A 27,537-nucleotide genomic window follows, 5' to 3' on the forward strand; every position below is an offset into this window, starting at 1 on the left:
GAGTAAGTTAGCATGATAACAGTATAATGAACACATGCAAATATTAGTTCAAGTCTAAATAAGAATGTAAGATGCTCACATAAATTATTTAAACTTTATCTAAAATATGTTACTATAAAAGATTGATTTAATTCATTAGCCCAGTGGTCCTTTGACTGGCTGTAGATCATTGAGTCTGTTGACTGTTCGGTCTAAAGATTAGGTATCCCTAGGATTACTGATATTGTTTAAAAGTTTAACTTTAATTAAAAGTCTATTAAAATAGTTAAATTTTGAACAATTTTGATAATTTTTGTGTTGTCACAGTTATAGTAATGTTAAGTCTAATGAGTACTATCAATCTTTCAAGCCCGAGGCTCAAAATATATTTGCATATGCAAAAGCTCTGGTATTTTCAGACCAAAATTTCACTAAATGTGCTAGGGACAAGAGAATTTTTTTCTTTTATCAAGCCCTTTTTATGTGATTTTTTGGTTTAAGTCTGTTGTTAAACTTGAGTTTTCTAATTAATTTTGTTCTTGATTTTAATTTCCTTGTCATTATTTTTTCTGTTATTGCTTCTCTGTTTTTCTAAGGGCCAATTTTTAATCTTTTATTAATTCCTTGAAAGATGTCTTTAGCTGAGGTAAAGGTTTTATATATTCTCCCTTTTGTTTATTCCTTTCGCACTTATCTTTCTGCTGCTTTAAAAAAAATTCAAAGCTATTCCAGTCCCTAAAAAGGCTAATCTAAACCCACCTTCACATAGTTCATTAGTATTGTGTTTGATTTCTGGTTTGTCTCTGTTTGTTCGTCATTTTCTGAAGGTGATGGATTTGCAATCCTTGTCTGAATTAGACCTTTTCATCTTAAAGGTCTTCTGTGGTTCAGTTATGACACTCATGCACATTGAAGAAGATGGAAGGATTAAAGTAGTCACTTAAAAGTGTTGATACAAGCAGATGTGAAGTTCTCTGTGCAGTATTGACTGGCAGCCAGGAAGGCATATGATATCTTGTCTATGATATATTACTGAACCTTTTCATGTAGAGAATAGGTTATAATTACTTTATATAAGTCAGTGATGACACCAGATTTAAGAGAATTGTGTTCATGTATTGAATGTTGTATATGGAAAAAATATTGCACTTCTTAATAGAGCCCAAAGAAAGGCAAACTAGACTGGTAAGGAGCATAATGGTATTTCCCTATAATGAATGGCTCATAAGATGCAAAGAACAAAAATAAGACCTCAAGGTCTTAAAGAGGATGAGGTAAAATAAATAGGTTGCAACAAAACCTGGGTTCCTTGCATTATTTGTCCAGTCTAATGCTGATTTAGAAACAAACATTACAAAAATGTACAATAATCAGATAAAGACTGATATTTTGAAAGTGTTTCCTCCCCATCCTCCAATTCTTGCTAATTGAAAACAATTAGCAAGGAATTTGGAACCAGAGGTTGATGAAATTGAATCAAGTGATACATAAATAGATGTAGAAGAAATTATTGCCTCAGAAATAGGAACACAAGTTTTTTCATAAATTTTTTTTAAAAAATTATGATTTGATTTTTTATAGTAATTTTACTTCAGAGTTATTCAATAAAATTAAAATAGAACAAATTAATATTTAAAAGAATTTATGTACAAAGTTTCATCCTTACAACATTTCAAAATTCAAAAAACTCATTTCATAGTTCATCACTATTGATGAACTCACTACTTGAACTCACACATTCATTTTCCCCCAGCTTTCAGCATTTAGGTCTAATTTCATCTATATCTGCTGTCTTTAATTCATATTTATGAAGTAAAGTGCATATGGTGATATCCTTGTCAATCAATTCGGCCCTGGAGAGATTGTGCAAGGTTCATGGTGCAAACTTTTTTTTCAGTGTGGTCTATGCTTGCTAACAGTAGACTGCTTCTACAGGGATGGGATGCACTTAAATAGAAAGAGTGCAAGAATATTTGCTGATGCTATCGAGGCAGTGTTAGGTGGGTCGGAAAACTTCTAGCTTGCAGGGGGGGAATTCACAGACTAAAAGATTAACAGTGGCCACAGGCAGAGGCAAAAGTGATTCTTCCATTGGTATTATTGGTACATACAGCAGCCTGGAAAGCAAGGTGTCTGGGATTTCAGGCCCTACTGTGGGTCATCATGGATCAAATGAATACATGAGCTGTTAGAGTAACTAAGAGTAAGAACAGGCACATGGATACTTGCATGTACACTAATGCTAGAAGTACAGTAAATAAATTTGATGAATACTGTTCAAGGTTCAGGCTTAAATGGATGTCATGAATTAATGAGGCTTGTGGCAGAGAAGAAAAATGCATGGGATGCATATAAATTATCAGGCAACACAGAAGCCTATGGCAGATATAAGCTAGTCTGTAATCAAGTCACAAAGCAGGTTAGGTAGGCAAAGATTACAAAAAATCTTTGGCAAAGGATGCAAAGAAAAACAGCAAAGAGTTCTTTACTTATGTAAACTCTAGAAGGAAGGAGATGAATCAGATTGGACCACTTAACATTGATAGTTTGACTATTGATGATCCTGCTCAAGTAGCTGATAAACTGAATGAGTATTTTGCATCTACATTCACACGTGAGGAGTTATTCAAGGAGGGGAATGCCAGAGGTTTATCAAACTCTAACAGGGAGGTAAGTGATTTTGTAATAACGGAGAGCAAAGTGGAGGAGAAATTGCTGAAGTTAAACATAAAAAAAGTCGTCTGGGGCAGATGGAATCTATCCAGTTATATTTTCGGAGGCAGGAAGGGAAGTTAGCAAACCCTTAGCCATAATTATGGGAGCATCCTTAGATTCAGGGAAGGTCTCCCATGACTGGAGATGTACAAATGTATCCCCAATTCACACAGGGGGTTCAAAGGGTGACACAAATAATTATAGACCTGTTAGTTTAACTTCTGTTCCATGGAAAATAATGGAGTCACTGGTTAAAGAGGTGATACAGGATCACTTAGACAAGACTGCAGTAATAGTTCAGACACAGAATGGGTTTGTTAAGGGGAAGTCTTGTCTGTCCAATTTGATTGGATACTACGATGTGATCACAAAGCAACTAGATGCAAAAAATAATTTTTTTTATATACTTGGATTTCAGGAAAGCTTTTGATACTGTTGCACAAATGAAGACTGCTGTACAAATTAGAGCAAAATGGCATTAAGGGCAAGTTGCTGCAATGGATAAAGGGCTGGTTGAGTGGGAGATGGTAGAGAGTGGTAATAAATGGACACTGCTCTACATGGACTAATGTTATTAGTGGAGTCCCCCAGGGTTCAGTGCTGGGCCCATTGTTATTTTGTGTATTTATCAATGATATTGATAAAGGTATATCAGGCTTAATGTCCAAGTTTGCAGATGATACAAAGGTTGGCAGGGTTGTTAATGATAGTAAAGACAGTATGCTACTCCAACAGGATCTATAAGAGTTAAGCAGTTGGGCTGAGAAGTGGCAACTAAAGTTTAACATTGACAAATGCAAAGTACAGCATATGGGTAGCAGTAACCCAAGAGAAATGTATCAACTGTGTGGTACTACGCTCAGGTTGGTGGAGAATGAAAAAGACCTGGGAGTGCAGTCAGATATGAAGTTCTCTGATCAGTGCACACAGGCTGCCAGAGCAGGCCATGGAGTATTATTAATGATATATAGGAATTTTGCTAGCAGAGACAAGGAAGTGATTATCCCTTTGTATGAGTCAGTGGTCAGGCCACAACTTAAGTACTGCATACAGGTCTAGAGGTCTCATTTTAGGAAGGATGTAGAGTTGCTAGAATGAGTACAGAGAAGAGCAACAAGAATTGGCGAGAGGAACAAAGGGGTGTGTGCTTATGAAGAAAGGCTTAAGTTCTGCAAGTTGCAGCATCTGGAGGTGATCTGATTGAGGTGTATAAGGCCTTGAATGGTTTGAGCAGGCTCAGTGCTGACGGGATACTTCCACTTGCTCAGGCTAAAACCTGAGGGGGGGCATAGATTCAAATTGAGGAAAGACGGTTGTATTCTAGGAAGGACAGTTGTAGAATAGATTTGCCTTTAGCTAGCTGGAACAGACTTCCAGCTGTTGATTGCTGGAACTGACTAAAAGTAGTTGATTGCTGGAACAGACTTCCATCTGTTGTTGTGGAAGATGATAGCTTAAATAAATTTAAGGCTGAACTAGACAAACATTTGGAATGACCAGATGGGCAAAATGAGAAATTTTTTTTTTTTTTTTTTTGTTTTGGCTGATGCTGTATAAGCTTGCTTTCCTGCATCATATGCCTCACTAATGCTAATGCTAATTTCTATGCTTCTTCTGTCTCATTAATAGAAAGATTATCCAATATTCTCCCCTCTCCTCCATTTTAATATTTTATTCTTCTTTAGTGATCTTCAGTCTCTTCTCACAGTAGTTCATTAAATTATATATTTCTTACCTCTAAAATATCTATCTCCTCTGTTTTAACTTTGTCCTTATTTTTTTGATTACTGTGCCTTCTGTTTTTCATATCTTTCCTAAAATCTTCCCAAGATTTTTCTTTAACCTCTTTAAGATGCATACCCAAGCTCTCTTGTATGTATTGTTATATTCTAAGAAGGATTTATTAATCTTATGCACAAAAAAATTCCTATCTTTTTGTCTTTTTTGTTTTCTCTGGCTATGTCTTTAACTTCTTGTGTCCACTTAGTCTGGTGCATTATAGCCTTTGTCACTGATGATCCAATAAAATCCAAATCAGTCCTTTTATATCACTCAATATGGGGCCACCCATAATGTTCTGAATTTCCTGTAGTTATAAATCTTCTTCTCACAAACCTCTTTTGCAGCTTCCACTAAAGGAGGTTTAGAGTATTAACCTTAATATTAATTATATATAAATGAAAACTTAAGACTACTGTTAGCAAAAGCAGCAAAGTGGTGTTGTTTAAGAGGGAAGTTTATATGAAAGATTAACTGATATCTCTTATGGAAAGGCCTGTTTTTATGCTTGAGAAGTCACACTCTTGAAATATTCAAAAGGTTGAGTTTTTTGGGGACTGTTCATAGTGATGAAATTTATTTTTGTACCTTTTCTCAGTTATAAATTAGACACACATTGATAACTCTTTTGCTTACATTGAAAGATTTTGCTAAAAACTTAATTTTTTTTTTTTGAAAAAATCAGAATTATATGCAGGAAGAATTTCTGAATCTTAAATTTGCTCTAAACTTTGTTTATTCAAAAGATTTTTTTTTTTTTTTTTTTGTTGAAGTTTCTTTTTCCTTTTTTCAAAAGCTTGTAATTTAAGTTTGCACTGAGTGTGTTGAGAAACTCTATACATATGCTGTTGTGCTGCCATAAGATGTTTTTGATAATCTCTAAAAAAGGATGATATTAACAATACATCAGTACATAAATTTAGAGAAGTGTTGCATTATTTTAGCATTCCTAAATATTATTTTACTAACAACAGGTAGACCATATCCCATTGGTTGCCACTTTTGAGTAGTTTCTATCTTTATTATTGTTATTATTATATTTTTTTCTGTCACTCTCACTTCACTGGAAACCATTCTGTTCACTCTGAAGTAATTCACAGTGCTTTTCCAAGATAGTTTTTTGCCTTGTAAAGTAATATCTTCTCTATTGGAAATTTGAGAAGTCTATCTGTTGTGGCAAAAATTGTCAACAAAGTTAATAGGCATATATACATTTCACATGATTTCCACCAGGCAAATAACTATGTAAAAAAACCTTGATAATTTGAAGTGGGTATTAAAAACTGTATGTTCAAAATAATTTGAACACAACAATTTTTAATACCCCCTTTCAAACAAGAGGAGACTGGTCTATAGTCTACTTAGCAAACATTAGTTTGTGAATCGATTCTCTTCAGTAAATAATTATACTTTATTCTGAATAGATAGTAAAAAGTAGCAAATAGGGATCTCCCTCTCAGAATTTTTAAGTTCATAATTGGCATTATACCTGTGATCCAATTGTGTACACCCTGTACAAATATAAAATCTTTGCATATTGGTTATATTATTTTGTATTCATAATAATGTACTTTAGCCCTTTGTATTAGTTGTTTTTTTTGTAGGCCAAGCCAGAAGTAAAACCAGATTTTGTAAATCCATTTTTTAATTATTTCAATAATAGAAGTGTTTAGTTTTTTAAAATTTTGTGTTTCACAGACATATAAAACAGTTATTTTATTCCATATATTTCTAGTTGAAATCAGTTTCTGGAAATGAGATTGCTGGTGTGGTTGGAAGTTTGGTAGATTGTGAAGTAAGTATACATTTGGAGACCCAGTAAGTAAAGTATGAATTTAAAAAAAATATATTTTCATAAATTTTTAGCTTGTAAAGCGCACTTTTATTTTATTTCTTGTTAGCCACCGTGCCTAGAACATGCATTAAGTTTTCATTTGGTTAATTGTTAAGAAAAAATTTTCATTTGGTTAATTGTTAAGAAATTTGATATGTATAGTACACTTATGTCCAAAAGTTAGGTAGCAAATAAAAAAACTGTAACTGTCAGAATACTCCATTTTTGTACAAGAGGTGATATGCACATGTTGCATTCTAATTATAAGGAATATTTTGGAGAAGCACTTAATGAAAGTATTTTTAGCTTGCTGAGACCATCCTGTCTCCTCTGCATTTCCTGCTTTCAGAAAAAAAAAAAAAAAATATATATAAAATAAAAATAAAATAATAAAAATAATTTATTCTATTTTGTTTGATTTTCTTTTGAAAATTTCACACCCGTGAGAGCATGAGCTACGGAGGAGCTAAGATGGTCACAGCAAGCCTTCATGAAGGGCTTTCCAAAATATTGTTTCTGATTTCAATGTAGTGTCTGCATAATATACACAACACATTAATTTTTAATAAAAAAATTAAGAAATGTGATTTAGTATGAAAAAAAAGTTGTACTCATTTTCAGAAAATCATTGTTTATTTATCAATGAGCATTTAAACATAAAAAAAAAAAAATGAAAACTTTAGTGGCGATCTCTCTTGGTAGTACACATTCTCCAGAATATCTTCTGCACTGAAAAGGGAGATATAAATTAATGGTTAAGGCAGTAATTCCCATGGTAAAATTGGTCATAAGTTCCTGGGGCATATTTTGCAGTGGGAGTGTTAAAGATTTGAGTTTTCTAGAGTATTTCATATGTGCTCTATAAGATTAAGATTGATGAAAGAGGCATGCAGAGTCATCCATATATGCTGTACCTCACTTATATTCTAATCTGCAGGTATAAGCAATGTTTGGTGATATCCATTAAAATGAAGTAAAAAGAAAGGAAGTATAATACAGTTGAACAGTTTTGATTGATCTTAGGATCTCATCCCAGTATTGGTTATATTGAGAAGGAAGACTACACAGATAAAATTACAAGAAACACTGTATGTGAATTGTGTGCATATGTGCAACTAAAGTGTGTTAGTATTTGAAGGCCAGCAAACCCAATGATTTGGAACATTGTGCACTCTCCTCCTATTCTTTTTGCTCCTGCTCAGCTGAAATTGGCATGATTGGCTATGTGACCATTGTTAACAATTTTTTAATTCAAACTTTTTTACTTTCTATTTATAAAATTAGTTAAGAATCTCTTTAAATTTCACTGATAAACATATCAGAATTATTAATAGTTAATCAAATGTATGAAGAATTTTTGATATTCTATCAGTTTGTTATTATGCATTTAAGAAGTAATTATATTATTGAGAACAAGTTGAAGCACTGATATCAAGTACACTTTGGCTAATGAAGGCATTTGGTTCTTCCACTCAAACATATATGATATCCTGGGTATAACTACTGTTCACAAATGGGCACTGTAAGTCTGTAAGACAACATTTTTCAAAGTGTGGTTCATGGCCTGCTACTGGTTCTGGAAAAAAAAATACTGGTCCTTAGAAAATATACAAACAATCACACAATCCTATTATTATTGTGCAGCATTCATGAATGTGGTAAGCCATAACATATAAGTGTGAAACTAGTTACTTGTCTTTGGTTTTCTTTGAAAACAAGTATAGAAATAAATTGTATTTCTATATAGATTTAAGGATAAATTTGTCTTCTTTTGCTCCCGACATAAAGTTACCATGTGATGTTAAACAACAGTGTTCACATTAGTTCTTTTCTTAATTTATTTAAAGGCTATAATGTGAACACATAATAAATGACTTCCACAGGAACTAGTAATTTTTGGTGACTATTGTCAGGGAAACAGGGAACATGCTATGTAAAAAGGATAGGTGGAACAGGACCAGAGTATGTTTGCCAGGGGTAAAGGTTGATGACATAGAACGGATATCATCTTTTAAGGGCACAAAAGGTGATATTGTTGTACATGTTGGCACTAATGATATTAAGAGTAGGAGACCGGCAGAATTACTTAACAAGTACAGGTCACTGTTGAAAAAGAGCCATGAATTAAGGTTGAATTTGAAAGTGTCTCCAATTCTGCCCAGACACGATAGGAGGGAGTATGTGTCTGGGCAGGAATGAGGAGACCCTTCTTCAATTTGCACCTGAAATTGCAAGGCTCAGAGTATTTTTCAACAGTGACCTGTACTTGTTAACAGGAGAGCCTGCTTCTACAGGGATGGGATACACCTAAATAGAAAGGGTGCAAGAATATGCTGATGCTATCGTGGCAGTATTAGGTGGGTCGGAAACTGCTAGCTTGGGGAGATACAAGGACTAATAGATTAACCTCTTAGAATCACTTTCACCTCTGCCAGTGGCGGAGGTGAAAGTGATTCTTGCACTGCTTCTATTGGAATGAGCAGTAGCCTGGAAAACAAGATACAGGGTATTTCAGAGACTGCTGGGAGTCATTGCGGTACAAGTAAACACATGGACTGTGTTAGGGTAGCTAAGAATAGGAACAGGTGCATGTATACTTGCATGTACACCAGTGCTAGGAGTTTGGTAAATAAATTTGATGAATTTTAGGTATTGCTCAAAACATCAAAGGCAGATATTGTTGGGATATCTGAGATGTGGTGTCACAGATATAAGGAATGCAGAACTGGAATTTGGGGGTAAAATGTATACAGGAAGGATAGACAGGATAGGAAGGGAGGAGGGGTTATGCTATTAGTTAAGAAACACATAAAATCCAAGGAAGTGAAGCCAGTCGACATCGCTGGACAGTGTAGTGTTGAGTCAGTTTGGTGTGACATAAGCATTGGGACATCAAAATTGAGAGTAGGAGTGTGTTATAGGGTTAATGACTGATGAGTATAATAACAAACTGTACAGGGAAATAGTGGGCCAGTAAATCAGAGAGACTTATAATGGGGGATTTTAATTTCCCAGATATTGACTGGAATTTGTGGGTTGGTCACTCACACACACTAGCAAGGCTTTTGTGGATTTATTGGATGATTGTTTTCTACATTAGCATGTTCGGGAGGCAACTAGAGGGAGCAATACTCTTCTTCAGATTATCAGTAGTGATTCTTCATGCATTAAGAATCTGCAGATCAAGGAACCATTAGGTGGCAGTGATCACAGTGTGCTGAAGTGGGATTTACTCAAAGAGGTAACTACCATCAGGGGTAAAGGGAAGGGTTTTTGCATTCGTAAAGGCGACTACGGTGGTCTCAGACAGAATTTAAATTCTATATGGCGGGACCAACTGATGATGTTACTAACAGAAAATTCAAAATGGGAAGCATTCAAAGAATTTATCTTGGAAGTTACTAGGCTTTACATACCAACAAGAAATATTGTTCAAGGTGTAGGCCTAAATGGATGTCAGATGAACTAATGAGACATATGGCAGAGAAGAAAAATGCATGGGATACATATAAATTAATGGGTGACATGGAAGCCTATGATAGATATAAGCTGATCTATAACCAAGTCACAAAGGAGATTAGGCAGGTAAAGGGAAATTGTGAGAAATCTTTGGCAAAGGATGCAAAGAAAAACAACAAAGAGTTATTTACCTATGTAAAGAGCTCTTTGCTGTTTTTTTGATCTAGAAGGAACTCTTTCCTTCTAGATCAAAGGAGGATCTAGAAGGAAAGGGATGAATCAGACTGGTCCACTGGATTTTGATGGTTCAACTGTTGATGATCCTGCTGAGGTGGCTAACAAACTAAATGAGCATTTTGCATCTACATTCACACATGAGGAGTTATTCAGGGGAGCGGAATGCCAGAGGTGAATTAAACTCTGTCAGTGAGCTAGATGATTTTGTAATAACTGAGAGGAAAGTGGAGGAGCAATTGTTGAAGATAAACATAAAGGCACCTGGGGTGGACAGGATCTATCCAGTTATATTAAAGGAGGCAGCAAAGGAAGTAAGTAAGCAAACCCTTAGCCATAATTATGAGAGCTTCTTTGGACCCAGGGAAGGTACCCATGGACTGGAGATGGGCAGATGTGACCCCAATTCACAAAGCAGAATCTAAGGGTGAAACAAGTAATTATAGACCTGTTAGTTTAACTTCTGTTCCAGGAAAATTAATGGAGGCACTGGTTAAAGAAGCACTGCAGGATCATCTAGACAAGACTTCAGTTATAGCCCGGACACAGCATGGTTTTGTTAAGGGAAAGTCTTGCCTGACCAATTTGATTGGATACTATGATGTGGTTACAAAGGAACTGGATGCAGGGAATAACTTTGATTTCATATATTTGGATCTTAGAAAGGCTTTTGATGCTGTTGCACATGGAAGACTGCTGAACAAGTTGGAGCAGTGTGGCATTGGAGGCAAATTGCTGCTATGGATAAAGGGATGGTTGAGTGGGAGAAGACAGTGTGGTAATCAATGGACACTGCTCATCGTGGACTAATGTTATTAGTGGAGTCCCTCAGGGTTCTGTGTTGGGTCCATTGTTGTTTTCTGTATATATAAATGATATTGATGGTGGTATATTAAGCTTAATGTCCAAGTTTGCAGACGATACGAAGGTTTTCAGGGTTGTTAAGGACGCTAATGACAGTACACTGCTGCAACAGGATCTAGAAAAGTTGAGCAGATGGGCTGAGAGGTGGCAACTGAAGTTTAACATCGACAAATGTAAAGTACTGCATATAAGAAGCAGTAACCCCAGAGTAACGTATCAACTGTATGGTACTACACTGACAGTTGTAGAGGGTGAAAAGGACCTGGGGGTAATTGTGCAGGCAGATATGAAGTTTTCTGAGCAGTGCATACACTCTGCAAGAGTAGCTCATAGTGTCTTGTCAATGATATACAGGAATTTTTCTAGCAGGGATAAGGAGGTGATTATCCTCTTGTATAAGGCAATTGTCAGGCCACACCTTCAGTACTGTATACAGGTCTGGATGCCTCATTTTAAGAAGTATGTAGAGCTGTTGGAACATGTACAGAGAAGAGCAACAAGATTAGTGAATGGAACAAAGGGTTGCTCTTACGAAGAAAGGCTTAAGTTTTCCAAGTTACAGTGTCTGGAGACTAGGCACCTGCGAGGTGATCTGATTGAGGTGTATAAAGCCTTGAATGGTTTGAGTATGCTCAATGCTGATGGGATTCTTCCTCTTGCTCAGAATAATCACCTGAGAGGGCATAAATTCAAATTGCGGAAAGACAGATGTAGGATAAATGTGCGGAAGTTTGCCTTTAGCCAGCGGGTAGTTGGTTGGTGGAACAAACTTCCGTTTTTTGTTGTGGAAGTTGATAGCCTAAATAAATTTAAGGCTGAGCTGGACAGGTATTTGGAACAAACAGAGGTGTGAAATGGAAGAGTTTTTTTTTTTTTTTTTGGCTGATGCTGCATAAGCTTGTTTTCTTGCATCATATGCTTCTACTAATGCTAAATAAAGAATAAAAATTTATTAATTTTTTAAATTGATTTTTATAAGTATTTATATTTTTAGCAAAATAAGGTACTGAAATAAAACAGTTCCCAGTGATATTAAGCTTGGGAAATCCTGCTGTAAGAGATGGCTAAAATAGCCTTGTTGGGATGGACCAATTCAGTCCAATTCTGTTATGTTTCAGTATATAGAATGAAACTGAAGATGTATTGAGTAAAGGATGTTATTTGAACTTAAATATAAAAAAAAGTCTTATAATAATAGGCTTTGTTTTTATTTTTCAAAAGTTTTAGAAAGGCTAAAGCGGTTAACATATATGTGTCTTCCCTAATTTAAATGTTAATTGATCCATGTTTATGTTGTCCATTGATTACAGTAGATTATATTACTTTGGAAGTTATATTTTTCTCCTCCCTTCAGAATTTGGACCATGGTCTCAGATACTTGGGTGCATAAGGTATAGACTTGTATTTTTGGTTGTTGCCATCCATGTTTTTGACATGAAGTGACTTGGGTAGAGTAAGATATGATTTTATTCTCTTATTCACTGTTTGGATGGCTACAGGTATACTGGAAGATAAAGTCATAAGGTATTTTGGTCTCAGAAAAAAATTTATTAAAGTGGACAGGAACTTTCCTGGCCTTATTGTACCTCTGGTTAATGTTAAACATGTGACTTTAATTATATTTCATGTACAATAGACTTATGGAGTAAAAAAATATGTGGAGGTCCTAAAGTCTCAACTTTATTAGACAGTTGGACAGACAACTAGAGTAGTCGAGACTCGCTAATTCTCTTAAAATCGGATAAATGCTAATAATTTATTGCAATTTTTCCTTGTAGAGGATCTGTGATCTCATTATAGATTTAAAATAAACTTTGTGGAATTTTTTCAAAAGGGTAGTATAGGTTATTTTTGGAAATTTTAAAGGAATATTATATATTTTATTTTAAGGCAGAAGAATACTCTTACCTGGGGTTTTCCTAAGGGATGGCTGCATCTGGGTGAGGTGTAATTCAGAAGGTGTTGAAATTGCAATTATATGGAAGGAGGAAGAAGGAAAAAGCCAGCTTTTGTCCTAAATTCTTGCATGGGGAGTAATTATCGTATGCATAAAGGGAGATAATGTCCTGAAGCCTGATGGGGGCTTTTCATTAATATGATCTTCAAAGGAGGGTGAATACGTGTTGAGGCCGTCTTTTATAGCCCGGGCACATTCCATTTCCGTATTTCAAAAGCGTGGTGAGGGGGGGGTTGAGTAGTTGAAAAAGGGTGGAGGGGAAAAGGAAAAATTTCTCGGCTCACCATATTACACTTATAGTTTGGGAATTTGGAAATTGTAGATGTTTTTTTGGGAAAAAAAAAAAAAAAGGTAAGAAAGGGAAAGAAAGGGGTTTCACTCGAAAATTCGGGTGCATGACTTCCCATCCCCTTTAGTACAGGTCCTGGATTTGGGGGGGTGGGGTGTTATGTTCTGTTGTTAAAGTTGAACTTATAGGATATTTGTTTTAGGTTCCATTCTTCAGAGATTATTATTGGTCCATGTATGTTTATTGATCTCATTGCTAGTGTCTCACTGGTTTCTAACTTAAATTTTGTGTCTTTTTTGTTAATTATTATTGCATTTTCGAAGGAGGGGTAATGTCCTGTGTCTAAGTGGTGAGCTGCCAATTTGGAACCATTGTTTTTTTTCCATTCTGTCTGTTTTTTATTTGTTATTTGCGGCTACTTTTAAGCTGCTTTTATGTTTTTGGATTCTTGTATGTAGCGATGTTCTTGTGCTGCCTATATATATGCAGTCGCAATCCGGTGCGCAGGGAATTGCAAAAACCACGTTTGTTTGCCATTTGAAATCTATTGTTTTTTTTGTTGATAGCTGAGCTTTTTAGGTATGTCCATAGTTTCTTGGAGCTGCCAAAGGCCATATTTACTCCGAAATCTTTTTTAAGATTTTTTTTAATAGTTGTTGGTACGTTTCAGTATACGGGAGCCCTATCCTTTTTTTTTTTTTTTTTTTTTTTTGGCGCTTCTTGTTTTGTTTTTTCTTTACTGCTTTTTTCAGCTGTATTTAAAGCACTATTTATAAGTAGTTTTGGGTAACTGCAGTTGGAAAATCTATTCTTAAGTGTTTCGATCTCCTGTTTGTGTTCATCCTCTGTAGATGAATACCTGAAAGCATTGTTGAACTGGGCTATTAGGATTGATTTTTTGTGAGAAAGGGAGCTATAGCTGTCAAAATGTAAATAATTCCCCTTATTGGTAGGTTTGTGGTATACTTTTGTAAGTGTTGATTTTGGTGGCATTTCTTGTTAATGTTAAATTTAGGAAGTTGATCGTGTTGTTTTCTTCATTTTCAATTGTGAATTGTTGCCGATCATCTACATTATTCAACTCATAGAAGATGGTATTTGTGGTGTGTGGTTTGCCTATAAGCAGACAATCATCTATGTACCTTCCATAAAATTTAAGGTATGGGGAAGAGTACTTGGATATGTGGTTTTCTATTTCCAGGAGGTAAAATTCGGAGAGATGTCCACTTATGGAACTGCCCATTGGTACCCCATATACTTGTTGGTAAAAATCTCCGTCATGGGTGAAATAATTCGCTGATAACAGTATATTTAGTAAGATGGTTATATCCGAAATATCTAATTTTGTTCTGTTTTTAAGTGTGGGATCATTACGTAACATGTTTTGAGTGGCCTTTACAGCCTTTTGAGGGTGTACATTTGTGTATAGTGATTTTATATCAAAGGAATATAATTTGTCATTGGGTTCTAATTTTATATTTTTGATTGACGAAAATAGGTGTTCTGTGTTTTTTATGCGATATTTGGAATAATTCATTATGGGTTTTAGTATGTCAACCGTAAATTTTGCTCAGTTTGCTGTTGATGTATTTTTGAAGCTTGCTATGGGCCTCAGTGGTTTGTTTGGTTCATACAACTTGGTGACTCCGAATATGTAGGGGGAACGTGTAGTATGGGCTAAGGGGTCTGTGTGAAAATTGCTGGTAATTTTTTCTTCAGAGTGTAATCTTTTTAGTTCTTTTTCGATTTTTGATCTGATGGTGGGAATGGGATTTTGTGTTTGTATCTTGTAGGAGTTTGTCAATTTGTTGTCAATAATCAGATTTGTTTATTAATACTATTGAATCACCTTTATCAGCTTTTTGAATGATGTTTGTATTTGTGGCTAATTTTTTGATGCATTGAAATTCCTCTTTTGAAAGGTTAGGAGTAAGATTTGGTTTTTTGTTTATCATACTTTTTTTGTTTTTTGTTTATCATACTTTTTTGTTTTTTGTTTACAATAGACTCATGATTGTTTGAGGTGATTGGGAAATAAATTTTCCTTGATAATCCACAAAAAAGAATGTCTTAAATGTGGTTAAAACATAAATTTATTTACTTATATACCATATTCTTATTTATAAAAGGGTATAGACTAAAGTATTTAAGGGCAAAGGCCTCATGCTACGAGGTAGAATGACTAATATGTAACCAAAACGATGCCAATTTAATTAATTAATTTAACTACTTTGGTAGATAGCTATGTTAAAATGATGCATTTGCATTAACCTACATATTAGTCATTCATTCTGGCACCTCCGTAGCCAGGTGGGCAGGAGCAGCAGTGCATAGCACACGCTTCTTGATTAGACCGGGATTCGAGCCCGTGACCAAATACAGAGGATGCGGAAAGGTCAGGGATTGACCGCCGCATAACCCCGGAGCAATATGGCCTTAGGGCACAAAAGGTGATATAGTTGTACACGTTGGCACTAATGATATTAAGAGTAGGAGACCAGCGGAATTACTTAACAAGTACAGGTCACTGTTGGAAAAAAGCCGTGAAGTAGGGTTGAATTTGAAAGTGTCTGCAATTCTGCCCAGACACGATAGGAGGGAGTATATGATGAGAGCCTTGTTGATCAATTCGGCCCTGGATAGATTGTGCAAGGCTCAAGGGGTAGAATTTTTTTCAGCCTGGACTGTACTTGTTAACAGGAGAGATTGCTTCTACAGGGATGGGATACACTTAAATAGAAAGGGTGCAAGAATATTTGCTGATGCTATCGAGGCAGTGTTGGGTGGGTCGGAAAACTGCTAGCTTGGGGGGAGACAAAGACTAATAGATTAACAGTAGCCACTGGCAGAGGTGAAAGAGATTCTTGCACTGCTTCTATTGGAATGAGCAGAAGCCTGAAAAACAAGATGCAGGACATTTCAGAGACTGCTGGAAGTCATTGCGGTACAAGTAAACACATGGGTTGTGTTAGGGTAGCTAAGAATAGAAACAGGTGCATGTATACTTGCGTGTACACCAATGCTGGGAGTTTAGTAAATAAATTTGATGAATTTGAGGTATTGCTCAAAACATCAAAGGCAGATATTGTTGGGATATCAGAGATGTGGTGTCACACAGATATAAGGAATGCAGAACTGGAATTTGGGGAGTACAACGTCTACAGAAAGGATAGACAGGATAGGAAGGGAGGAGGGGTTATGCTATTAGTTAAAAAACACATAAAATCCAAGGAAGTGAAGCCAGTTGACATCGATGGACAGGCAGTGTCGAGTCAGTTTGGTGTGACATAAGCATAGGAAAATCAAAATTGAGAGTAGGAGTGTGCTATAGGCCTAATGACTCTGATGAGTATAATAAGATACTGTACAGGGAAATAGAATGGGCCAGTAAATCAGAGAGTCTTATAATGGGGAATTTTAATTTCCCAGATATTGACTGGAATTTGTGGGTTGGTCACTCACACACACTAGCAAGGCTTTTGTGGATTTATTGGATGATTGTTTTCTACACCAGCATGTTCGGGTGGCAACTAGAGGGAGTAATACTCTTGATCTGATTATCAGTAGTGATTCTTCATGCATTAAAAATCTGCAGATAAAGGAACCACTAGGTGGCAGTGATCACAGTGTGCTGAAGTGGGATTTACTCAAGGAGGTAACTACCATCTGAGGTAAAGGGAAGGGTTTTTGCTTTCGTAAAGGCGACTATGATGGTCTGAGACAGTATTTAAATTCTATACAGTGGGACCAACTGATGATGTTACCAACAGCAAATTCAAAATGGAAAGCATTCAAGGAACTAATCTTGGAAGCTACCAGGCTTTACATACCAACCAAGAAATATTGTTCAAGGTTCAGGCCTAAATGGTTGTCAGATGAACTAATGAGACATATGGCAGAGAAGAAAAATGCATGGGATACATACAAATTAATGGGTGACATGGAAGCCTATGATAGATATAAGTTGGTCTGTAACCAAGTCACAAAGGAGATTAGGCAGGCAAAGGCAGATTATGAGAAATCCTTGGCAAAAGATGCAAAGAAAAACAGGAAAGAGTTCTTTACCTATTTAAACTCAAGAAGGAAAGGGATGAATCAGATTGGTCCACTGGATGTTGATGGTTCAACAGTTGAGGATCCTGCTCAGGTGGCTAACAATCTAAAGGAGTATTTTGCATCTAATTCACACATGAGGAGTTATTCAGGAAGGGGAATGTTGTAGGTGAAGTAAACATTGGCAGTGAGCTAGATGATTTTCTAATAACTGAGAGGACAGTGGAGGAGAAATTGTTGAGGATAAACATAAAAAAGGCACCCGGGGTGGATGGGATCTATCCAGTTATATTAAAGGAGGCAGCAAAGGAAGTAAGCAAACCCCTAGCCATAATTATGAGAGCTTCTTTGGACTCGGGGGAGGTACCCATAGACTGGAGATGTGCAAATATAACCCCAATTCACAAAGGAGGATCAAAGGCTGACACAAATAATTATAGACCTGTTAGTTTAACTTCGGTTCCAGGAAAATTAATGGAGGCACTGGTTAAAGAAGCACTGCAGGATCATCTGGACAAGAATTCAGTTATAGCTCAGACACAGCATGGTTTTGTTAAGGGCAGGTCTTGTCTGACCAATTTGATTGGATACTATGATGTAGTCACAAAAGAACTGGATGCAGGGAATAACTTTGATATTATATATTTGGATCTTAGAAAGGCTTTTGATAATGTTGCGCATGGAAGACTGCTGCACAAATTGGAGCAGTGTGGCATTGGAGGCAAATTGCTGCTATGGATAAAGGGATGGTTGAGTGGCAGAAAACAGAGAGTGGTAATCAGTGACACTGCTCAACGTGGACTAATGTTATTAGTGGAGTTCCTCAGGGTTCAGTGTTGGGTCCATTGTTGTTTTCTGTATTTATAAATGATATTGATGATGGTATATCAAGCTTAATGTCCAAGTTTGCAGACGATACAAAGGTTGGCAGGGTTGTTAAGGACACTACTGATGCTATGCTGCTGCAACAGGATCTGGAAAGGTTGAGCAGATGGGCTGAGAGGTGGCAAATGAAGTTTAACATTGACAAATGTAAAGTACTACATATGGGAAACTGTAACCCCAGATGAACGTATCAACTCTGTGGTACTACGCTGACAGTGGTAGAGAATGAAAAGGACCTGGGGTAATTGTGCAGGCAGATATGAAGTTCTCTGAGCAGTGCAGACGAGCTGCAAGAGTAGCTCATGGTGTCTTGTCAATGATATACAGTAACTTTTCTAGGAGGGATAGGGATGTGATTATTCCCTTGTATAAGGCATTGGTCAGGCCACACCTTAGTATACAGGTCTGTAGGCCTCATTTCAAGAAGGATGTAGAGCTGCTGGAACGAGTACAGAGAAGGGCAACAAGATTAGTGAATGGAACAAAGGGTTGCTCTTACGAAGAAAGGCTTAAGTTTTGCAAATTACAGAGTCTGGAGACTAGGCATCGGCGAGGTGATCTGATAGAGGTGTATAAGGCTTTGAATGGCTTGAGCATGCTCAATGCCGATGGGATTCTTCCTCTTGCTCAGAATAATCACCCGAGAGGGCATATATTCAAATTGAGGAAAGACATATGTCGGATAGATGTGCGGAAATTTGCCTTTAGCCAGCGGGCAGTTGGTTTGTGGAATAGACTTCCATCACTTGTTGTTGAAGTTGATAGCCTAAACAAATTTAAGTCTCAGCTGGACAGATATTTTAAATGAACGGAGGGGTGAAATGGGAGTAGTGTTTTTTTTTTTTTTTTTTTTTTTTGGCTGATGCTGCATAAGCTTGTTTTCTTGCATCATATGCCTCTACTAATGCTAGTTGCTAATACTCCTAAAAACCAAACAACAACAACAACATATTAGTCATTCTAGCTCGTAGCATGAGGCCTTTGCCCTTAAATACTTTATAGTCTATATTACTACGCACCATCAGGCATCTCTTATATTGTGAAGTTATACTTCTTTATTGCATACAAAACGCACATGCCGTAACTGGGTTGTCACTATTGCAACACCAGGGTACCTGCCCCCCCCACCCCGAAGAGAAGCCAACAACCTTTGAAACAGTGCCGTCTGGGTGGTGGTATCCGCTGAGAATAAATAACAATATTCTTCACCACTGGTGAAGTGTTATTTATTTGAGGTAGTACAATACCATGGCAACTTGTTGTGAAGGCAGTCACAATATGAAATGGAACCAAAACGATGCCAATTTAATTAATTTATTTAACTACTTTGGTAGATAGCTATGTTAAAATGATGCATTTGCATTAACCTACATATTATAAAAGTGTACTATGGCATGAGAAGATTGGACATAATTTGATACATATGTATTTTTTTCCCTTGATTTACCTTCCTGTGAATAAAAAAAAAAAAAAAAGGTAAACTGCAGCCATTATCAACCCACTGCAGGATGGAAGCCTCCTCTACAATTCATGCTGAGGGAAATGGACCATAATCTGCCATGCTGGTCCGGTGCGGGTTGGCAGATCGACCGTATTCAGCAGTCAGGGGCTTGAACCCCGGTTTACTCAAAGAGCGTGTGCTACTGCACTCGCACTCCTGACCACTCGGCTACGGAGACCTTCCTGTGAATAGCAGTATATAAATTTTGAAGCATCATCTTGTTAACAAGAGTGGCTAGTTGAATAGAGACTCATTAAAGTTCATACTCTGATATTTATTGATGATCTCAGATTTTGTTCATTAGGAATAACAAACCTTTTTTGTTTTAACATGACGGACATGCTTGGATGAAAATTTAAAAAATGAAGAATATTAAAATTAACTGTATAGTAGTAAAATTGAATGTGACTGGAGTGAGCTAGTAAACAAAGCTGGTAAACAGAAAACAAAGGTTAGGAATAAACTTTCTGTGAAATTTAAGGGCCATATCTATAGGAGCATTACAAAATATAAACAAACAGTACCTGGAATGGATTACATGTGTTTCTTTTTGTCATCTGACTTAGACTTCTGTGAGCTATAGATACTGGTTAATTAGCCTCCAGAATATTGAGCATATTAGGTTGTTGTTTTCAGGTATATTCTAATTAGATTTCTTCTTTGTTTTCTAGGCAATGGTTGCTTTGAAGGATCTTTTAAATAGTGTTGGCAGTGAAGTGCTATGTACAGAGGAGAGTTTTCCAAACAGTGGTTCTGGGTAAAAATTAATTTTATATTGTGATTAATTCTGAATGCATGCCTAACTTTTAGGATAAATCATACTGAAACAAATAACTTTTTCTGCCTGGTAGTACCAAACAATAATTTTTGTTTCATTTAAAAATTTTTTTTTTAAGTTCTGATTTGCGTTCAAGTTACCTGTTGAATAGTGGAATTTCTGGCATTGAGGAAGCTGACTTAATCTTGCTCATTGGCACAAATCCTCGATATGAAGCCCCTCTCTTTAATGCACGAGTGCGCAAAGCATGGATACACAATGATTTAGAAGTGGCACTTATTGGACCAAAACTTGATTTGACTTATGAATATGAGGTATATTCTGAAAGATTTTCTTAATTTATTGATAATTTATATCAAATGTATAAAAATTTCAACATTTTTTCCATGTACTAAAATTTTGAATGTTATTTAGCACCTAGGAGATTTGGCAGATACTTTGAAAAAGATAGCAGATGGAACTCATCCCTTCAGCAAGGTATGTTTTAGGTATTGATAGTTTCATTAATTTTTATTTTATTTTGATGAGATGGCTGAATTGGGTATGATATAAATTAAGCTGTATGTTGAAGAGATCAAAATACAACTTAGAGATCTGTGATTTAAACTAATCTCTAAGTTGATGAAAATGATGCAAATTATATTACTGTTTTAATTGTCATCGTAGAATCATATTTATACCAAAAGTTAAAATGCTAAGCTAAAAAAAAAAAAAGAAAAGTTCTTGAGTCAGATAAAAAGCAAATGTTAATTCCATAGCAACTAATGAATTCACTGACATAATTGTAATGCAGATCTGTGATGTTATTTTTGATAGCTTTGTCAGCCTTTTATTAAACTTTATTTTACCTTTTATTAAGCTTTATTTTACCTTTTATTATACCTCGGACTCAGACATGAGTAATTACAGACCAGTTAGTTTAACTTCTGTTCCGGGTAAAATAATGGAGTCACTGGTTAAAAATGATGCATTGCAGGATCATCTAGACAAGACTGCAGCAATAATTCAGACACAGCATCGGTTTGTTAAGGGAAAGTCTTGTCTGACAAATCTGATAGGATATTATGATGTGGTTACAAAGGAACTGGATGCAAAAAATAATTTTGATATCATATATTTGGATTTCAGGAAAGCTTTTGACGCTGTTGCTCATGGAAGACTATTGTACAAATTGGAGCAGAATGGTATTAAGGGTAAGTTGCTACAATGGATAAAAGGATGGTTGAGTGGGAGAAGACAGAGGGTGGTAATTAATGGGTGCTGCTCTTCGTGGACTAATGTTATTAGTGGAGTCCCACAGGGTTTGGTGTTGGGTTCTCTGTTGTTTTGTATATTTATCAATGATATTGATGAAGGTATATCAGGCTTAGTGTCGAAGTTTGCAGATGATACAAAGGTTGGCAGGGTTGTTAATGACAGTAATGGCAGTGTGCTACTGCAACAGGATCTAGATAATTTGGGCAGATGGGCTAAGAAGTGGCAACTGAAGTTTAATCTTGACAAATGCAAAGTACTGCATATGGGTAGAAGTAACCCCAGAGAAATGTACCAACTGTGTGGTACTACACTTAAGGTGGTAGAAAATGAAAAAGACCTGGGAGTAATTGTGCAGTCAGATATGAAGTTTTCTGAGCAATGCAGACAGGCTGTCAGGGCAGGTCATGGGGTTTTGTCAATGATATATAGGAATTTTGCTAGCAGGGAAAAGGAGGTGATTGTCCCTCTGTATAAGGCAATTGTCAGGCCACGCCTTGAGTACTGCATACAGGTCTGGAGACCTCATTTTAGGAAGGATGTAGATTTACTTGAGCATGTACAGAGAAGGGCAACAAGATTGGTGAGGGGAATGAAGGGATCCTTTTACCAAGTGAGGCTTAAGTTCTGCAAATTGCAGTGGCTGGAGACTAGGCACCTGCACAGTGATCTGATTGAGGTGTATAAGGCCTTGAATGGGTTGAGCACGCTGAATTCTGATGGGATCCTTCCACTTGTTCAGATTACGAACCTAAGGGGGGCATAAATTCAAATTAAGAAAGGACAGATGTAGAATAGATGTGCAGAAATTTGCCTTTAGCCAGCGGGTGGTTAATTGCTGGAACAAACTTCCATCTGTCGTTGTGGAAGTTGATAGATTAAATAAATTTAAGGAGGAACTGGACAGGCATTTGGAGGGAATGGTATGATTTTTTTGGCTGGTGCTGCATAAGCTCATACACTTGCTTTCTTGCATCACATGCCACTACTACTACTACACTAAACTGGGGAAGGTTAATAGTTGCAGTTTATCTAAGGAATAGTAGAGGTCAGTTAATTTTCTTGTTTTTTTTATATTGCCTTCTTGCTCACTTTCTCTATAATTCTTATTTCAAGTTTACCTTCAAATCTTACATATTTGTATGAGAGAAATGTTAAAATTTTAGAGCTTAATAAAAGGCAAATTCTGTAAATAATAAAGCCTTGCTAACAGTAGTAAGTCCCTGTTATAACAAAGGCAGAAAAATGAATAAATCTGTGAAATATAAAATCACAGATATTGAGTGCTTTAAAATAATATCAGGAAAAAAATATATATCAGGAATAGATGTATAAATTTTAATTCATGTTTGCCCATCAAATAGAAGAGTTTTGTTATTACCAGTTTCTTTTTTCTTTTTGGTATTGCTGGAAAATGTTCCAGCTATACCAAAAAGAAACCAGAGATTAATAATATGCAGAGTTTTTTTTTTTTTTTTTTTCCTTTATGGTATAGGGTATGTCGGAGGGATGGGTGAAGGGAGATTATCTAAATAGATATTCAAATCAAAAATGAATAGTATTAATCTTAAAGTCAGACCAAGTAAAAGAAGCTGTACTGATATTGTCAAGCAGACAGGTTTGCTTAACACCATCATGACTGTGGATAAAGATCTAAGAAAAAGTTGGATGGCTTGAAGGAAAATTGTGAATGGAAGTCTGATAGTCCATAAGGGCTAATTTGTACTGTCTTGCGGTGACCTGTACACTCACTAGATATAGATTTCAATTTTGATAAATTAAGTAATAAAGTGAATGTATATATATCATCAGACTTCTTTATAAAGAGAAAAATATTGCTATTTAAATAGCAATGTATTTCTCTTTAAGGGGGTATGTACTATTTATTTAAAATTTAAGAGTAAGGTAAATTACTCTTAACTTTTGAATTAACTTTTCTCATTGTTTAGTATATCTCATGATTTTCCAAAGAATGAGAGGTATTTTGATTTTATGTGCAAAATTTGATTTTCTATTATAGCAATGAAAAGAAGCTGCATTTGCACTACTTTTATAATATATGCTATTTATCTTCCATAGCTTGAAGCCCTATAGCTCTAAAAGTGTGTGGTTTTATATGCAATTTATTATCTGTTAATAAATATCTATTAATTTATATTATTTGTTGCTATTATAAATTATATTGTTTCATATAATATGACATTGATATGATATAAATGTGCTATTTTAATTTTAAAATGTAATCTTAAAAATTTTCATTTTTCCTTAGCGCCTGATAGCTGCAAAACGACCTATGGTAGTGGTTGGTAGTGTGACCTTACAACGATCTGATGGTGCAGCCATTTTTAGTGCTGCTAACCATATTGCTAGAAAGAGTGAAGTAAACTCTGATCCAAATTGGAAGGTATTTAATGTACTACACAGGGTAAGTCAGTTTTCCCCCCCCCTAAATGTATAATAAATGCCAGTAAACTTTGTGTCAACTAAAGGACAGTTCATGGTCAAGATCTAAATGGATGTCAAATGAACTGATGAGACTAGTGGCAGACAAGAAAAATGCATGGGATGAGTATAAATTAGTAGGGGACATGTAATCCTACAGCAAGTACTACTAACTAGTCTGCAATCAGGTCACTAAGGGGTAGGCAAAGTAGCAAAGAATTCTTTGCTTATGTTAACACTAAAATGAAAGTGATGAACATTAGCCCACTGGATGTAAATGGCATAACTGTTGATATATTTGCATCTACATTCACATACGTATGTTTTTAGGGATCAGAAAACCAGAAATACACAAGTTATAACTGGAAGCTAACTGATTTTCTAAACTGAGAACAAATGGAAGGGAAACTGCTGAAGTTAAAAGTAAATAATGCATCTAGGGGGCTGATGAGATCAGCCCCTAGATTGTAACAATGTGCTATTAGGAGCAAGTTACTGCTATGAATAAAGGGATGGTTGAGTGGCAGAAGACAGAGGGTCGTTATAAATGGGCATGACTCTTCTTGGACTAATGCTAATGCTATTGATCGAGTCCCTCTTGAGCAAACCTTAAGCAAGAACCATCTGAATATTAATAATTGAAATTAATTCAGAAATTTATATTTTGTTTAGCAATTTACTCCTGTACTTGTAATCTCAACAATGTTGGCATATATGTGATGTGTGTGTATATATGTATATATATATATATATATATATATATTTTTTTTTTTTTTTTTTTTTTATGAAAACCCCAAACACGAGAGGTATTAGAACCTATAGTACTTAGTACCGTGCTTGGGGTTGAGAAGATGAAAGAAGATATTTGTTGACATTAGACTTAAACTTCTGTAGACTGTAATTTTCAGGAAATATGTATGAAGGAAGGTTGTTCCAGAAAACAACAGTTGAATGAATAAACAAGGAAGATGAAAAGTTGGTTCTGTGAGTTTTAAGTTGGACACAATGGATGTTGGCTGGTGGCGGCTTATAGCCTTAGTTGCTGATGCGCCAATAAAACCCAAACAAACAAACAAACAAACTGGTGGCGGCACATGTTCAGACTGTTTTGAAAGAGTGAGAGAGAGAGGAATTATAGAAGCCAATTCAGAAGAACAGTGCCCATGGAAGTATCTGTAGAAGAGGCATGCAGCAACTTTATGCCAAACATGATCGAAAGCCTTAGATGTCAAGAGCAACTGCTTGTGTTTCACCGAACTTTTCCATTGAATTTGTCCATAAATGGGTAACGTAAACCAGAATATCACCAGTGGATCGACACCAATGGAATCCATACTGGTGATCATTGATCAAATGGAAGGTTTCTAGATAATTTAAGAGTTGGCAGGTAATTGATTTCTCCATTAATTTAGAAAGCGTAGAAGTAATTGCAATGAGACGATTATTGGATGGGAAGGATTTGTCACCCTTTTTAGGAACTGGCTGGATATGAGCAAATTTCCAAGCAGAAGTAAAAACACCTTTGGAATAAGAAAGTGAAAAAAGGTGGCAATGAACAGCAGTAAGTTCAGGAGCACAGGTTTTGAGAACAAGTGGAGAAATACCAACAGGACCTGGAGCTTTCTTAGCATCAAGATTCATCAAAATCTTTCTGACATCCTTTTGATGGAAGACCACAGGAAGCATTGAATGGAGCGTGTTGGGAATGGTGGGAGGTGTTTTACCAAGATCATTAATATGTGAGTTGGAAGAAAAATGGGATGTAGCAGGTCAGCTTTATCATTGGTTGAAGTGAAAACAGAACCATCTGGTTTTGACAGCGGTTGGAGCAGAGATGGGCAAAAGTTGCAGTCAATAGCTTTGACAGGGTCCAGAATGCTCGGCTGCCATTAGGGCAAGAAGCAAGTTTTCTATTCTTAACCTGTTCAAAATCTAGTTTGCACTGAATAATAACTGCTTTACAATTGTTGTGAGCTTTGATGTAGGCAGAAAATGAAACTGAAGAATTGAAAATAAGCCAATTATGATGTGCTCTTGAATAACTTTAGCACATTTGGAAAACCAAGGTTTTCCAAATGTGCTAAAGTGGAGTGTGGAATAAACGGATTCCATTTCTATAGGAATAATTTCACTGACACGATATGAGCAAACGTTGACATCAGAAATTTTGAAACAGTAATCCGACAAAAGAAAAGAAATCTCGCAGGTCATCCCATTTTAAATTCTTGTAATGACAAACAACACTAGGTTGGGAACAGCCATGAGATAAAGGCACTATTGGAGAAGAGACAATCACCAAGTTGTGAACTGAGGTGCCTAAACTCACTTCAACCGTCTACTTAGAAGGGTTGTTTGTGAGAAAAAGATCAAGTGTGTTGGCTGTATGGTTAGGATTGTCCGTTATTCTTGTAGGTAAATGAAGAATATGTGCAAGGTCATTATTAATTGCAAAAGCCTCAGCATCTCGACCAGCTGGGTCGGTGTGACTAGAAAACAGAGGCCAGCTGGAGTTGTAAAATCACCAAAGAAAATTACCTCACTTTTAGGAAAGTTGGATTGGAGAAAGTCAAGTTGTAAAGAGAAGTAGTCCAAGAGCTCCAAGTAATTAGTGGGAGAACTGTAGAGACAACAGATGAATTATGATGTGATGTCAGGCGTAAATCTGAAAATTAGAGAACTTTACATTAACATACTTAAACATTAAGAGATTAATGTTTAAATATGTTAAATATGTTGTAGTAAAAATCAAACTATGTTGCTTATGTTACTCATTCAAGTGTGTAAACCATGCTTCACTGAAAGATGGCTACGTGGAAGGAAGTGTGCAATGCATAATCATATTTCAGGATGTAGAGAGAGAAAGAGAGAGAGATTGATTGTTTAAAGAGAACACACAGAGAATGTAGCTAGATTATGCAAGAAATACACCGATGAGCCATAATATTATAACCAGCAAGTTGTTATGCCAGTCAAAGAAACTGCAGGTGACCTATGGCATGTGCATGGGTCGGGACATGGTGTAAAAACCACCTGATACTGAGCTCCATTAATCAGTGTTACTCTTGTTCTTCAGATGGGAAAGGCAGCGGACTTAAGATTGTTTGACAAAGGCCAAATTGTAATGGCCAGACGACTGAGTCAGAGCATATCCGAAACAGCACAGCTAGTGGGATGCTCACAATTAGCCGTAGTTAGTACCTACTGAAAGTGGTCCAAGGAGGGGGAACCCACGTACCGCTGGTGAAGTTTTGGACGACCATGGCTCATCGATGCTTGAGGTGAGCGAAGGCTCTCCCAGATGGTACATAGCAACAGAAGGGTGACCGTGGCACAACTTGCCTGTAATTGGAATGCTGGTGATGGAAATAATGTGTCCAACACACAGTACACTGAACTCTGCTTAAAATGGGGCTGCACAGCTGCAGGCCTCTCCAAGTGCCCGTTCTAATGACTGTTCACCACCGACAATGCCTATAGTGGGCATGTAAGCATAGAAACTGGACCTTGAGTGATT

At 36.3% G+C, this 27,537-nt stretch overlaps 1 protein-coding gene across 1 annotated transcript in view; it reads left to right on the plus strand.

Annotated features, from left to right (window-relative positions):
* ND-75 (NADH dehydrogenase (ubiquinone) 75 kDa subunit) overlaps positions 1 to 27,537 on the plus strand; it is a 139,537-nt gene that overhangs the window by 88,506 nt on the left and 23,494 nt on the right. The window contains exons 11-15 of the mRNA XM_090373926.1: positions 6,209 to 6,268; positions 20,221 to 20,306; positions 20,446 to 20,641; positions 20,742 to 20,804; positions 23,851 to 24,006. Of these exons, the coding sequence (XP_090230052.1) occupies positions 6,209 to 6,268; positions 20,221 to 20,306; positions 20,446 to 20,641; positions 20,742 to 20,804; positions 23,851 to 24,006 (561 nt within the window). The remainder of the gene's footprint in view (positions 1 to 6,208; positions 6,269 to 20,220; positions 20,307 to 20,445; positions 20,642 to 20,741; positions 20,805 to 23,850; positions 24,007 to 27,537) is intronic.

Source organism: Mastigoproctus giganteus, chromosome 5 (assembly GCF_048544385.1).
Source record: "Mastigoproctus giganteus isolate SK-2022 chromosome 5, ASM4854438v1, whole genome shotgun sequence".
NCBI classification, from domain to species: domain Eukaryota; kingdom Metazoa; phylum Arthropoda; class Arachnida; order Uropygi; family Thelyphonidae; genus Mastigoproctus; species Mastigoproctus giganteus.